The following is a 16,591-nucleotide window of genomic DNA, read 5'->3' on the forward strand; positions in this document are numbered from 1 at the left end:
AAAACATACGTAGGTTATTTGCAAAACTTACATTACAACAATATTTGATATATTTTGTCTTACATAATACTTAAATATTTTCCAGTTGTATGTGATTTACGAAAGCACATACAAAATTTCATTAAATGATTGCACAATTTTTATGTGTTACAATTTTTTTAAATACATATATATGCAAGCGCAAGCAAACCAACAAAAAACAAAGTAATGAAATTACATTTGATTAAATATTGTATAAAATTACATCTTAAGCAATTTCATTATAATCCGTTATACATACATATGTGACTATACAGGCGTTGACTGCGAACGTGCAGTTTATAATTTGTCTGTTTTTTTTTTTACAATCTACACTAATTTCTGCTGCATTGCGCCGGTTTGTCACAGCGCTTTTGCTAGCCTTCAATAAATGTTATCGTGTAAATCATTCATTTAAGAATATTTGTTTACATTTAAAATGCGTCATTTGGATCTACAAGTAAAGGTAAATAATAATTTTTAATTAGCATGAGTTTTCGTACATCTACATATTTATGTCTAGTGCTTAAAACGGGTCATAAGCAAAGCGCTGTCAGTTCGAGCGATAACTCCTTCAGTGGATATAGTACTAATTGCCTTCTAGTATTTTCAATTCCGTTTACTTTACACAAATTGCTCAATCAATAATATCCGCAAAGCAATGTTCGTGGTGCTACCACCATGTGGCTGAGTAGACTTGTTCTAATTCTTGCTACAAGATTTTGTTTATCTGCAATTTTACAAATAAAAAAGAATAAAAATTAAGCCATTTATGATTTAAATGAGGATTAAACTTACGAGTGAACGTCGCTGGTGTTCTTTTTCAAGCGCTACTTGTGTTTGCTGCGGCGAGAACTTCAAAACAGCCGATATCACTTTGACAAGGGTTTCGTTGTTGCCATTAGCGGACCCCGTTAAATACTGAAATGAGAAATTTGTATACGAAAATTAGTGGTGGAAAATAGTAGAATTAAATAAATAGAAATAGATGAATAGAATGTAATATATATATAAGTACAGGGTGAAGTCCGAAAAAAACAAGACTGGCGTCATAAAAATGTTTTTGATGGCGCCATCTTTTTAATGAGTTAGTGCGTTGGAAGTTACATCCCTAGTTGACTTCCAGTCAAAGTTTGGTGACATTCGGTTCAGTGGAAGCGAAGTTATTGAGTCTTAAGCGTCAGTCTGTTTGTGTCATCGGTACAAAAATGAGTTTCGAACAAAGAGCTAACATCAAATTTTGTTTTAAAATCGGTAAAACTTACATTTGAATTGATGAAAAAAGTTTGAGGCGATGATTGTCTATCTCGTGCCAGAGTTCATGAGTGGTTTGCGTTTCAGAGAAGGTTGTGAAATGAAAGGACATAAATGAAAATGAATATGCGGGCCGCCCAAAATCAGTAATCACCGAAAACTCCATCGAAATGTTTCGTAAATATATCAAAAATGAACCGAAATCATCATTGAATCTCATGAAATCAGAGTTGAATATCTCTAAAACAACGACTTATCGCATTTTAACTGATCATTTGGGCTTACGAAAGATCTGTGCACGTTTCATTCCACACAAATTAACCGAGGACCAAAAATTGCTCGGAATTCAATATTCGAAAGACCTCATTAAAGAGGCGAAAAAAGATGAGAACTTCCTTTACAACATTGTAACTGGTGATGAAACGTGGTGTCTCCAACATGTACCTGAAACTAAGTCTCAAAGGCCCCAGACGACCCACCACCAAAAAAATCTCGGTTGGAGAAGTCAAAAATCAAGTCGATGGTCATTCGTTTTTACGATTCCAAGGGAATTGCCCAAAAGTAGTTCGTGCCAGCAGGCCAAACCGTCAATGCAATTTTCTATCTTGGGGTTTTAAAGCGTTTGTTGCCTGAATACCGCGAAAAAGGAAGCTGGGGCTTATTGTATGATAACGCACCATCTCATCAATCCACTTTTGTGACTAGAAATCGCATTTTAACCATCAATCGCTCACCGCATTCGCCTGATATGGCTCCCTGTGACTTCTACCTATTCGAAAAATTGCGTTTGGCTATGAAATGAAAACGTTTTGCGTCCGAAAGGCTTGTACCGACATCCTGAAGGACATTCCGGTCAATGGCCTGAAACACTCTTTCGAAAAGTTTTTAGATCACGCAAAACAGTGTATCGAGGCCAGAGGGGACTATTTTGAATAAATAAACTCGAAGTTATCAGAACAAAGATCCTTTTGTTTCTTGTTTAGCTCTTCTTCTCTTAATTGGCGCGATAACCGCTTACGCGATTTTGGCCGTTAAGCGCCAGTCGTTTCTTTCTCGTGCTAACCGGCGCCAGTTGGACACACCAAGTGAAGCCAAGTCCTTCTCCACCTGATCTTTCCAACGCAGAGGAGACCTTCCTCTTCCTCTGCTACCACCAGCTGGTACCGCATCGAATACTTTCAAAGCCGGAGCGTTTGTATCCATTCGGACGACATGACCCAGCCAACGAAGCCGCTGGATCTTTATTCGCTGCGCTATGTCTATGTCGCCGTAAAGCTCATACAGCTCATCGTTCCATCGCCTGCGATATTCGCTGTTGCCAACGTGCAAAGGTCCAAAAATCTTACGCAGAATCTTTCTCTCAAACACTCCAAGTGTCGCTTCATCGGATGTTGTCATCGTCCAAGCTTCTGCGCCATACGTTAGGACGGGCATGATGAGAGTATTGTAGAGTGTTAGTTTTGTTCGTCGAGAGAGGACTTTACTGCTCAGTTGCCTACTTAGTCCAAAGTAGCACTTGTTGGCAAGAGAGATTCTACGTTGGATTTCAAGGCTGACATTGTTATCGGTGTTAATGCTGGTTCCTAAATAAACGAAGTCTTTTACAACCTCGAAATTATAACTGTCTACAGTGACGTGAGTGCCGATACGCGAGTGCGCCGACTGTTTGTTTGAAGACAGGAGGTACTTTGAAGTCGACGAAAAGATGGTGTGTGTCGATTCTCCTTTCATGGGTCTTTTCCAAGATTTGGCGTATTGTGAATATTTGGTCGATGGTAGACTTTCCAGGTCTGATGCCGCACTGATAAGGTCCAATCAGTTGGTTGACGGTGGGCTTCAGCCTTTCACACAATACGCTCGCTAGAACCTTATAGGCGATATTTAGAAGACTAATCCCGCGGTAATTGGCACAAATTGCAGGATCGCCCTTCTTATGGATTGGGCAGAGCACACTTAAATTCCAATCGGCAGGCATGCTTTCATCCGACCATATTTTGCATAGGAGCTGATGCATGCACCTTACCAGCTCCTCGCCGCCATGTTTGAATAGCTCAGCCGACAGTCCGTCGGCGCCCGCGGCTTTGTTGTTCTTTAGCCGTGATATTGCTATTCTCACCTCGTCATGGTCGGGTAACGGAACGATAATTCCGTCGTCAACGATTGGGGTATCAGGATCTTCACTTTCTCTATGACATGCGCAGCTGTCACTGTTTAACAGGTTCGAGAAGTGTTCCCTCCACAATTTAAGATTGCTCTGTACGTCAGTCACCAGATCACCGTCTTTGTTCTTACAGGAAAACGCCCCGGTCTTAAAACCTTCTGTAAGCCGCCGAACTTTCTGGTAGAATTTTCGGGCGTTGTTCCTATTGGCCAGCATCTCAAGCTCCTCGCACTCACGTATTTCGGCCTCTCGTTTCTTCTGTCGGATAATACGTCTCTCTTCCTTTTTCAGCTGTCTGTAGCGATCCCACATGGCTCGCGTTGCGCCCGATCGCAGCGTGGCTCTATAGGCGGCATCTTTTCTTTCGGCGGCAGCATGACATTCCTCGTCGTACCAATTGTTTTTTCGGGCTCGCCGAAATCCGATTTCTTCTTCGGCGGCGGTACGTAGGGAACGAGGAATGTTGCTCCATTGCTCGCGCATGCCGGTGTGTTGGGCAGTGCTCTCCGAGAGCAGGAGTGAGAGTCGAGTGGCGAATCTTCTGGCTGTCTGTTGTGATTGCAGCTTTTCGATGTTGAACATTCTTTGCGTAGGTAGATGTACGTTTTTTGCTGCACAGAGGCGTGTGCGCAATTTGGCTGCAACAAGGTAATGATCCGAGTCGATGTTGGCTCCTCGGATCGTACGTACATCTAATACACTAGAAGCGTGTCTTCCATCTATCACAACATGATCGATCTGGTTTCGCGTTTTTTGATCAGGGGACAGCCAGGTAGCTTGGTGTATCTTTTTATGCTGGAATCTGGTGCTGCAGACTACCATGTTTCGGGCCCCGGCGAAGCCGATCAGCCTCTGTCCGTTGCCGGATGTTTCGTTGTGCAGGCTGAATTTTCCGACTGTGGTACCAAAAATTCCCTCCTTGCCCACCCTGGCGTTGAAGTCGCCAAGCACGATTTTTATGTCGTGGCGGGGGCAGCGCTCATAGGAACGTTCCAAGCGCTCATAGAAAGAATCCTTGGTCGCATCGTCCTTCTCTTCCGTCGGGGCGTGGGCGCAAATTAGCGAGATGTTAAAAAATCGCGCTTTGAAGCGGATTATTGCGAGACGCTCGTCCACCGGAGTGAACGACAGTACTTGGCGACGAAGTCTCTCTCCCACAACAAATCCGACACCGAATTTGCGCTCCTTTACATGGCAGCTGTAGTAGACGTCGCAAGGTCCTATGGTTTTCTTACCTTGCCCCGTCCATCGCATCTCTTGGATGGCAGTGATGTCAGCCTTTACTCTCACGAGGACATCAACCAGCCGGGCAGAGGCACCTTCCCCATTAAGGGACCGGACATTCCAGGTGCATGCCCTCAAGTCGTATTCCTTATTTCGTTTGCAGGGGTCGTCATCAGTGTTGGAAGTTCTCATCCGAGGCTTTGTTGCTGTTTTCATTGGGGGGGCTTTTTAAGTGGCGGGTCCCAAACCCAGCGCACAACCAGCTATGCTGGGATGCTTCGCCTTCTCACGTTAGCTCACTCCCGAACGGGTGTTCGGAAGCTAACCAGAGGATACGTGGGCTAATCCCGGACGTTGTGAGCTGCTTGAACCATATGTAGAAGAATCGTCCTGGCCACTCCCAAGTGAATGGCGATCAGTAACTTTCCCCACTTGCGTGGACTTCTACACATGGAACCATCCTCAATGTCTCAAAGTCTCAATGCCAGGAACGCATGGAATTTTAAAGGGTTCTCGTCCCACGAAAAGGAATCACCACAGACACATTTTTCACCAAAAGTTAACAGTAAGCCGCGACCAGTCGACATGACAAAAATTCACGGCTCACCAAATATTTTCAAATAGTTCTATTACAAATATTCCAGTATTGACTATTTTGTTTTGATTTCTTGAATCTTAGATGTAAATGTCGGACATCGGCATATGGGCGGCTCGTTTTATGAATGAAAGTACTTTGCTCTTAGAAATATGAGCTCGAACTTATGAATGAATTTGTTTTTGTTGGGCTTCTCAATATTTGAAACTGCTCAGCGCTCGGTGACTAAAAGAATCATGGCCGCTACGGCTGCGTCTATGAATGAAGCCAAAAGCTTGTTGCATAATTAAGAAAAATGAAATTCTTACCTGGAACATAATATTTCTTAAGTATTCAAATTCCGTATTCGCTGTAATCCCTTCGTTGTGCTGCATTGACACCTATGTACATATAAAACGAAAAAAAAAAATAAATTAATCATTCCATCAAATAATACTTCTGAACTACACACCAATGTTTCGTCCAATTGGCGTGAGAGTTTGGCATTCTGCAGCTTCAAACGTTCGTTGGACTGCTCTAATATAAGATAGTTTTCGCACTGTTGTTCAAGGAAAATATTGCGCTCGGAAACATCACGCACTTCATTCATGATTTCACGCAATTTTGCCGCTAATTCGTCTCTTTCGCGTTGCAACATCTCTTCCTGTTTCGAGCCAGTCAGCTCTTCAGCTGACGACGTCACCGACCGTTCGTTAACGTTTGCATTCGGCGTAGAAAATAGCGCTTGCGCTTGCAAGGTAGCGCGCGATCGTTCAACTTCCATCAAACGTTCAGCCATATGTTTCGCATTGCTTTGCATGTCTTCGATTTCTTGTTGAAGCTCTGTGATCTCGGAGGTAGATTTGTGTTTGAGATCTTCCAATTCTCGTTGCAACGATTCGTTGATACGGCGCAAATGCTCAGCATCACTCGCTATAGCTGGCTTTTGTCCGCTTTCCACTGCTGCTGTCGCCAGTGAGACTTCGTGAAAACTGCTACGCTCGGCAAGTTCAATGCGCAACGCATCCAACTCCTCTTGCAGTCGCGCTTTCGTATCAAGTTCACTCGCGACTTGCTGCAATTTAGCGCGCAATTGATCTGCTTCCTCTGTTTTAGTGGCAATATCTGATTCGTACGTCGATTTTACGTCGTCAAGCTCCACCCTGACGTCATGCAATTGCTGCTCTACTTCGGTCAATTTGTGTTGTTTGTGTAACAGGTCGCTTTGTATCGCATCGTTTTGTTCGGTAATGTACTTGGCATGCACCACCTGACGTTCCAACTCGGCTTGTTCGTTCGCCAGCTTTTCGCGTATCTCTTTGCTTTCACTATTAGCATCATCAATAGCTCTTTGTTTCTCCGCCAACTGGTCGTCGTGCTTCTCGGCATTCTCACGCAACACATAGAGTTCACATTGCAGTGACTTCAATTTCTCGCGCAAATCTTCTGCGTCCTTTAGCTGGGTCGACGTTTCTGCACGTTGTTCCGTCATTTCGATTTCCAGTTGTTTCAGATGTTTATTCAAGTACTCGTTTTCAATCTGCAATTGCTCGTAATTTTCAAGTTTTTCAGCATCATTCTTTTGGCTCGCAACCAGTTTCTCAAGTTTTTCGTTATCTTCACGCAATTGTTTCAATGTCCCCTCCAAACTTTGCACTTGCAACTCATTCTTGTTCTGCAACTTATCCATTTCCACTTGGATAGCATCATTGCTTTCATGCAATCGCTCCACATCTTTGTTAGCAATTCCTAACTGGTCCTCCAGTTCAAGAATCCGCTTAACAGCCGACTCAGCACTGGCTTCAGTTTCGACTCGTAAATTTCTTTCCTTTTCTTTTAGCTGCTGCAATTCCGCCTCAGTGTTCCCCAACTTTTCGCTTATGTCGCTAGCACTATCCAATTGGTGCTTTAATGTTTCCAACGCCGCGGCATTGTTTTGCGCCTCGGCTCTATATGATTTCGATTCGTCTTGTAATTTATCAATTTGATCTCTCAATAATTTTAGTTCTCGTTCATTGGCTTCTTTTTCTTGGGCCAATAAATTCAAATTTGCCACTTGTGCCTCAAGTTCTAGGCAAGTTTGACGACTCTGATTCAGTTCTGTGTTTAAAATGCTCAATTCTTGGTTAAGTTTGGTAGTTTCGTCTTTTAGAATTTCGCATTCCTCCTTCGTGTGCTCCAATTCTGCAAATGCTGCTTTCAGTTTAACTAATTCCTCTCTCAGTTGCAAGTTCTCTTCCCTTGCAAATGCAAGGCTTGCTCTGCCCTCTTCCTTCGCCTCAAATAATTCGTGTTCCAACACTTCAATACGACTTTTTTGTTCCCTCATTAAGCTCTGCAGCTTTTCATCATCCGACTTTACTGCTCTAAGCTCATTCAATTCCGCACTCAGCGTCTGATTCTCCAACTCCAAACGCTCTCTGGCCATTGCAATCTCCTTAAAATCTGATTCAGCATTTTTCTTTTCCTCGGTACATTTTTCCTCCGCCTGCTGTAGCTGTTCGACGGTTTCCCGTAACCTCGTTTCTAATACCAACTTACGTTCCCTTATCTCATCCAACTCTTCTTGTAAACACGTTTGCCCATCCTCTGCCATCAACTTCTGCTTCTCCAATGCATCAATTTTTTTTTGCAATGCACGGTAATCGTGGTCCATCAATTCCTGTGTATTGTGCATTTGCATGTTTTCGTCTAGCACTTGCGACATTTTCTCGTTTAGTTTATGCATTGCCATTTCCGTTGCATCCAATTTCAAACGCAACTCATTGGCATTCGCCTCTTCCGAGTCCTTCTGTCGTTCGCGTTCCACAAGTTGCTTCTCAAACCGGTTATTTTGCTCTTCTAGTAGACAATTCCGCTCTGCCAATTGAGAATTCTCGGTCTCGACATTCTGTAATTTTGCCTCCACCTGATGCAGTTTGTTTTCGGCTTCGATCAATTGCTCGTGCCAATGTTGAGAATCATCACTGGCGTTTAGCGCTTTCCGTTGCATATTTTCGATCCTTTGCTCCAGCTTTAGTTTCTCCGCTTCCAGCTCACCATGTGATTCCCGCACAATGCGCATTTCTTCTTGTATTTGCGCTATATCTTGAAGTATACTTTGGGACTGTGCCTTTAGTTTAGCTTTCTCCGCCTCGTCCCTCTCCTCGCGCGCATACGACTCACTCTGTAAATTTTTAAGATGTTGTTCATGTTTTTTCAACTCTGATCGGAGCATTTCGATTTCGTCGCTTTGCTCACGAACACAATTATGTTGGTTTTCGAATTGCTTCTTCTGTTTTGCCAGCTTATTTGTAAGGGATTTTAATTCTTTTTCCTTACTAGCGAGCTGCTCTTTCATGCCCGTCACTTTAGCAACCATTTCTTCATTGACCTTTTGCAATTCTGCTTGGAGTGCAGCAAGCGCGTCACTTTCATTGCAAGCATTTCGTTCGTTAGATATCCTTAACTCTGACTCTAACTGATTGATCCTTTGTACCTGCACTTCGTTCGCAACTTGTGCCTCTTGCAATGTCCTACTCAATTCCTCCTCCCGAGCCTGCATCGCTTTCCAACGTTCGTCCTCCGTGGTTTTTTCTCGCTTATGACGCTCTAGTTGTTCCTTTTCTGTGTGCAGTTCTGTTGCCAGTTCTAGTAGTTTTCGTTCACTTTCCGCAATAGTTGACTTAAGAATATCATTCTCGTTTTTCGTTCTGTTTAATTCGTTATCTATCTCCGCCAACGACACTTCGTTTTGCTGATAGCGCTGCACCATCTCATTTAGCTGTGCATTCTGCTGTCGCAACTCATCCAATTTCTGTTCACTATCCTTGACCGCTTTTGTTAGTTTCTCTTCAGTGGCTTTCAACGCATTATCTTTTGTTGTTTGCTGATCCTTTAACTGGCCGAGCAAATGTTCTGCAGCAATGAGTTTTGCATCACTTTCCTGTTTGGCCGTTTGCAAATTTTTGAATTTCTCACGCAATTCCTTGAGCTCATCTGACTGCTCACTTATTTGCATAGCTTTTTTTGTGGCCTCCTGCAAATCTTTTTGCATTTCAGTAATTTTCTCAGTAAGTTTTTTAACTTCACTTTCTTTGTTTTCGAGCTCTGAATGGATGTTTTGTTTGGTTTGAGCCAAAAGCAATGCATTCTCTTCCTCTTGCTTGCGCAATTGTGCAATAGTCTCTTCGGCATTGAGCATGTTCGCTGTAAGTTCCTCTATTTGAAGTTGGCGTTCTTCTAATTCCTTTTTTAGTTGAGAAAATTGCGATGTGTCTTTTTCAATGCTAGCATTTAAAAGATTATTTGTAGAATTTTTCTCAATTAACTCCTCCTGATTAGTGAAGTTGTTACTATTATTACTATCGTCCAGGTCTATAAGTGAGGTTCCACCACTAACATCGTTGGAGGCAGATAATGAGAGAATGGTTGTCACATTGTCCGGATTTTCACCAAGTAACTTTAATTTTGTTTGATATGCTTGCATTTTGCACTGCATGTCATCCATTTCCATGCGCAATGCTTCTTCGAGATGCGCTTTCGCTTGCTGCTCTAAAGAGCACTGCTCACGCAATTCACTGATACGACGAATAGCCTTCTCCTGCGTCTCCACAAGTACCGACTATAAGGCAACAACAAAAAGTAATCAATTATTAATTAATTAATATGGATTAAAATAGTTATTATTAAGGGGGAAGCCTGCTTTAGAGGCTTCAAAAAATAGATTTTTTTTTTTTTTGCATAAATGTCTTCCCAAACTATTCAAGAAGGTGTCCTCAAAATTTCAGAAGCAAATTCAAAATATTTTCGGGGTTACAGAAGAAATTGTGAGCAAGCGTCGAGCAGGTATACGAGCGACCGGATCGCTCGAAGTGCGATTTCTCGGTTTTTTATTTTTACGATTTTTCCTAATTAGCGGGAAAGATAGGGAAAAAATTAAACGTCCTATCAAAACGAGATAACATTGATTGCATTCGGAATTAAATTCTCTTATAGTTGAACCTAAAAAACCTTAAGAAAGTTATGATTAACCCACTTTTTAAACAATCTGGTGACAAACAAGTGAATTTGTTTTTCCAAAAACATAATTTTTTTTTTAATAGCGAAAAATCGTTGAATTTCTCACTTTTTGTTTAATTTTCTTGGTTTAGCTAGAAGTTATACTATACTAAAATAAATTTTTTTTTTTGGGTTTTTGGTTTCAGATTAAAATTGCGACCTGCATCTTTCCCGCCGCACGACACATGCACACTCGAGGCGCCTCGGCAAAATGCTTGTACCAGGCCTAATATGACATATATCTTAATTTAAAAATTTGAAAAAACTGTTGAAATATCTAACAATAAAACCAGAAAGTTTCGTTTCAATCGAATATTTCTTTCCTTCCCAAAAAAAAATCCACGAAAAAATCGATTTTTTGAAGCCTCTAAAGCAGGCTACCCCCTTAAGGGGTCAAGAATTTTCAAAAAGGCGTTTTTTTTATATTTCGAAAGTAGGTTTTTAAGAATATACTGTCAAATTTTTGGAAGGATATTCATTTTAGGTTTTAGCAGGTAGAGTCAGATTCGTCACGCGGCGGCATCAATGGAAAATAAATCTCTCTCAAAGCTTTAATCTCAATTATTTCAAAACTACTTTTTTCGGCCTGGTGTTGTCAAAAAAAAAAACTATTCAACCGAATCGCCTGAAATTTTAATATGTTGTTCACAACATCAATGGCTATCGCCCGGAAAAACCCCGATTTTTAGAGCTTCAAATTCAAAACCGCACCATTTTGTCAATTTTTTTTTTATTCCAGCACGAGCCATACATAGCTACAGTCATACTGATTAATAATTTTTTTGGTTTTTGTGTTTCAGATAAATGGAAGAGAGAAAATGAACAACACCGTTCAGATCCATTTTTTCGGGAGGGTCAACTTCAGCGCCATTTTTAAAATTATTAAAATTAAAAAAAAATTATAATTTTTTTTTTCATTTTTGTATGTGAAAGAAGTTTAAAAAAGCCTAAAAATTTAAATACCGTTTTTCATTTTTTTATTGTAAAAATTCTTGAAAATACCCCAAATTTTCGAGCTCTAGACCACCCCTTAGTAATAAATAATTATAAATTGTTAATTCACCTCAACACACAGCACCTAATTCACCTAACTGCATAGCAAATTAAGTTAAAGTTTAAATTTTATATAAAACCGAGAGTTAATAATTACATTTAGTCAAAAATTTGTATATCAAACTCCAGTATGCCAACAAATGAGCCCCGAAACTAATATATCTAAAACTCAAGGTGAGAAAACCACCTCAGCAAAGTCATCGAACTGACGCTCGTCTCTCCATTTGCACCTTAAATGTAAAAGCGCATAAAGTAAGAACAGACCAGCCAAGTAGAGTAACATCTTCTGATTGCCCTATTTTTCCTAGAAGTGAGTAGCTCTTGAAGCCTAGTTGCTGAACAGGGAAAGAATAGGAACAGCCCAGGAATGAACCAGAAAGGAAACAAAGTATTATCTGCTGACAATTTTTGTTGGGACATTAAGGGGTTAGAGGTAGTCAGAATTTCCATAATTTTTTTTTTTTTTTTTTTTTCATTTTCTTAAAGTATTTGTGTGTATCTTAAAAATATTGTGTGAAAATTTGAAGTGAATCCCACAAATACTCTTCGAATTATTCAACAATTAACAAAGGGCGCTCGGGCGCTTCGGAGCTATCGAGAGCAAGTAGCTGGCAGCAGCAAAACTTTAAATGCGTTTTTATCAAAACTAGGTTTTTTGAACTGGTGACCCGTGTAACTTAAAAACCGCTTGGTAGATTTCAATAAAATACTGCTGCAATACTGCTTTTGAAAAACATAAAAAACTCGTGCCTGATCGAAGATTTTTTTTCAAAATCTCGATTTTTTTTTCAAAAATTTCGATTTTTTTTTTCAAAAATTTCGATTTTTTTTTAGTAAAACTTCTTAGGCGTCGATGGACGAGCGAGAATGGAGAGTAAAATTTCAAGGCCATGCAGCGATTTTTCGCTCCGCGAGAGAGAAAAAAGGTATAGCATAGAGGAAAAGGAGAGAGAGAGCTTTTCCTTATATATATCTTAGATACACTTTAGGCTATTTTTCCTGAGTTTTCCTTTGGGGTTGCTAATTTCTAGTGAGAAATAACACTGCCTACTTTTTGGCGATTGTTTGTTGGTGCAAATTTGTAGGAAATATATTTTTGGTGCCTACTGTTTGAGGCGTTTTTTGATCCCAATTTTTTGGTGCTTATTTCCGTTTCCTGGCTAGTGCTTGTGCGTACTATAAAGTGCTATCCATCCCGGTGTCGGATTTATTGGTATTGCCTTGCGGTAATTTGTGCCCTTGCTGCGGTCCTGGAATCGATGCGTTTGTGCGGGTGATAAACGCTCGGAGTAGTGCGCGTTGTTGCCACGGTTTGTGTCCGGCGTTTACCTGCACCGGGAGACTCTTCTGCATTTTTTGTAAATTTTGTCTATTTGTATTCTCTGCAAATGTTGTAAATCTATTTAGATATATACTCTTTTTCTCTCTCTCTCTATCTCTCATTCTCTCTCGGGTCTCTTCCTCTTTCTTTGACGGCCTTGAAAGTTTCACTTCTGTTATGTGTACTACGCTACATGCATTTTTTTTCAATAATTTCAATTTTTTTAACAATTAACTGTCGGTTTTTTTCTCGAAAACCTGCAGAATATTTCCTGAGGGCGCCATATTGTTAGTTTTGGAAAAAAAAGCTTCGATCAGCAGGCACAAGATTATTAATTAGTAAGACTAATTTCTCCTGTCCGATTGATTTTAGATGAATCTCCAAGGACTTGTGATGATCACCGCAAGGGACTTCTGGAGAAACGGGCTCCACACAAACAGCGATAACCTTTTCACATGCCCCATCAAACCCACTCATCTTACACCCCTCTCCCTCTGGACCCAACCCATCGAAACAACAAGTTTCCTGGGCCTACCGTTAGATGAGCTAGGTGAAGACGACCAGTGATTGCACTACACTGACAGGGTAAAGTTACTGCTACAACAACAACAACAATTATTATTAATTTTTTTTTTGAAATTTCGCTAAAATCAAGCCGAAACATGATATATTAATGCTATGTTTTTATTTTTGTAAAATAAAGCAATTGACTAGCAAAAAAATTTATTATTGAAAATCATCATTTTTTCGGGCCTTTGACTACCCCTAACCCCTTAACGCAGAGCGACCTCTTCTAGAAGTTATTAATTAAACCTGCTAATTAATCTGATAATAAGATGTTAATGGACTCAAATATAATTCAGCAACAAGGAAGTTCAATTTAGTAAAGTAAAAAAAATTAAAACGTGCACTTTTTGTAATATCTTATCTGAACCCTATTCAAAAAACTGATAATGAACAGTCACATAATACACACACACGTATAAAATTACTATGAACACTTTAACAGTTATTAATTATATTGCCTGAAACCATATATAAGTTCTTACCCGCGCCTTAGTACTGTCGCACTCTAGGTCTTTATATTTCTTAGCCAAATCCGTGTATCGGCTGCGATATTTGTGATAGCGATCCAATGATTTTTTATACGCATCGAATAGCTGTTCTTTAGTGATGATATCCAGTTTTGCCGTGGAGGCTGTATCTTCCAGCTCACTGCAATTAGACTCCAAGTCCGATTGTATATGATACATCTAAGTGCATATGTAGGCGAGAAATTTTTTAATAACCCTTATTTAAATCTTTAATACACAAAATGTACTATATTATACTAACAGGGGGTGATTCGTAGGAGGGCAGACGAAAAGACACATCACTGGCCATTGATGAGTTCGATAGTTTTCTGGTACGGGATATAGCACCACCAGTTACGCTAGGTCCATTATGGTGTGTCCGCCCGCCTACTGCACCCGGTGGTAATTTCAAAGGTTTGTACGGTGAATTTTGTGGTGTATCTGCAAATTGAATGCCTATATTGTGTTATGTATTGGAATATTACAATGTAAATTCAGCTAAAACGCTCACCTTCCTCTGTAATACTAAAAAAATTTTCATTGGTTGTCGTTGTCGTAGTAGACTCGGAACCACTAGGCGTTGTGCTTGCCGACGACGAGACAGCAGCCTATTTTCCATTTTTGGCCACAAGCAAGCGAAAGCAAAACAAACAAATAAGAGAAAGTGATGAAAAATAAAAAAAAAAACATTAGTTCCAAGATAGTCAAAAGCGCACAGGCGAATATGACAAAAAACACGAAGCACCCCTCCCCCGCCCTTCTTAAGAGCTTAAAAATATGTTTGTAACATATTTATTGGATTTGACATCATTTCAATTGCTGCAGTGGACATTGAGATGAGTGCTTTGTCGTCTTGTAATTCCACCTTCTCTACTTTGTTTTTCAATTACCGCGAATTGCTGGAATTTGGAAGGCGACGCCTTCACCTCCTCTATTAGTTTGTTTTTCAAATTAGCAAACATATTGTATCTTTATTCGCATACACTTAATTCCAAATAACACTAATTACACCATAAATTTTACAATTTTTTTAAGATATTTTCAGAAATTCTACCACACTGCGCAATCCATTAAAATACTACGTGTAAACTGCCAAAATACGGGAAAAATAACTACTGAAATTAGCAACGTTGCTAATCGGCAATTTAAAAACGAGAAAATCAAAAGACAATTGATCAGAATTTTCAAAACAAAGCACAGAGCCCCATATTTAAAAATTGAGAGTTTACGGATTATGGGGAAAAAGTAATGAATGCGCGCCGTTTAACTAAAAAAATGATATTAATGTGGTTCAATAGAACTTTTTATGCTGATTACAAGGGACTAAAAGTTTTTTACGATAATTAGTTAAGATGATATCAAATTTAAAAGGTAATTTTAACATTTTAAAATTCAAAATATCCCAAAAACAATTGGGCCGTGAAATAAATACTTTTTCATTTTTTTTTAATGGAAATAATGATTTTTGTTATCTATTAACTATTAAAAACAAATATAATTAACATCTATATTATAATTATTAATCTTCTTCTTAATCGGCGTATCCATGCTGGATGTTCGCGATTACATAAAAACGTTATTCTAATCTTAGTCGGACGGTTGTCAGGTCATATTATTAATGATGTCATTATATTTTTGTCTGTTTTTCGCTGCTCCTGTTAGTTCACCGATTGTTTTGAGACCTTTCCACTCCTTGATGTTGTCTAGCCACGTCGTTTTCTTCCTACCAATTCCTCTTTCTCCTTCAATTTTTCCTTGTACCAGCAATTTTAAAATATCGTATTTGTGACCTCTTGTTATGTGCCCGAAATAAGAGGTTTTCATTCTATTTAGCACTACGAAATTTTGTCATTCCAGCTTATTCTCAATATTTTTCTATAGCACCACATTTCGAAAGATTTTAGTCGGTATATGCTTATGGTTTTCAACGTCCAGGCCTCGTATCCATACAAGAGTGTTGACCATACATAGCATTTTAAAAATCTCGTCTTTAACCCAATTGGTATGTCCTGGCGTATCAATTTCTTCTATCTCTTTATGAAAGCTGCTCTAGCCATTTCTATTCTGCCTCTTATCTCATGATCATGGTCTCATTGGTCATTCAGCCATATTCTTCGATATCTGGGACTTTTAACTCTATTGTTTTGCCCCCTATGGTTAGTCTCGCATATATAATTATATATAATTGACGCGTACACCCTTTTTGGGTGTTTGCCCGAGCTCCTCCTCCTATTTGTTGTGTGCATCTTGATGTTGTTCCACAAATGTAGGGACCTACAGTTTCAAGCCCACTCTAAACGGCAGATATTTTTATGAGGAGCTTTTTCATGGCAGAAATACACTCGAAGGTTTGCATTTGCCTGCCGAAGGGCGACCGCTGTTAGAAAAATGTTTTACTTAATTTTGGCGTTTCACCGAGATTCGAACTTACGTTTTCTCTGTAAAATCCGAATGGTTGTCACACACCAACACATTCGGCTACGGCGGCCGCCATTCTCGCATAGGAATAGTCTATTAATAAATCAGCAATTACATTGTATTACTGCCTCTCTTAGCCTTACTCTCATTTCCACCTACTTTTCCGATTTCGTATTTCATAAAATCTCAAGATTTCGTTTTTAGGTAAACCAGTTTTCGCAAGTTTTTGATATCGATATATTGCCCCTTTAATTTTCCTTCTGACAATAATGAAAGTGGTTTCTCGTTTCTTCAATGATTTAATCTTTAAAATAAATATGGTATTCACATTCAGCGCACGCCGTTTTCAATAGTTTGCTTAATTTAAAAGTTTCGAGACTTCATATTACAATATTAACAATCCATTGAATGAATATTTACAAACACACACAAATAATTCCTCTTCCTTTTGTTTA

At 39.7% G+C, this 16,591-nt stretch overlaps 1 protein-coding gene across 2 annotated transcripts; it reads right to left on the reverse strand.

Moving 5' to 3' along the window:
• Positions 1-306: 306 nt before the first annotated feature.
• On the reverse strand, positions 307-14,838 carry LOC128865937 (golgin subfamily A member 4). Of its 2 annotated transcripts, none has more exons than XM_054106369.1 (8): positions 14,609-14,838; positions 14,230-14,326; positions 13,981-14,159; positions 13,695-13,898; positions 5,704-9,834; positions 5,561-5,632; positions 817-939; positions 307-748 (listed from the first exon to the last, which is right to left on the reverse strand). In XM_054106369.1, exons 1-8 carry the CDS (start codon positions 14,678-14,680, stop codon positions 731-733), a joined length of 4,896 nt encoding a protein of 1,631 aa, XP_053962344.1. In that variant the 5' UTR covers positions 14,681-14,838; the 3' UTR covers positions 307-730. The 2 variants fall into 2 exon arrangements, with proteins under 2 accessions (XP_053962344.1, XP_053962343.1); XM_054106368.1 differs by having other exon boundaries at positions 13,981-14,174.
• Between the last annotated feature and the right edge of the window lie 1,753 nt (positions 14,839-16,591).

The sequence above is a fragment of the Anastrepha ludens genome, chromosome 6 (assembly GCF_028408465.1).
Source record: "Anastrepha ludens isolate Willacy chromosome 6, idAnaLude1.1, whole genome shotgun sequence".
NCBI classification, from domain to species: Eukaryota; Metazoa; Arthropoda; class Insecta; order Diptera; family Tephritidae; genus Anastrepha; species Anastrepha ludens.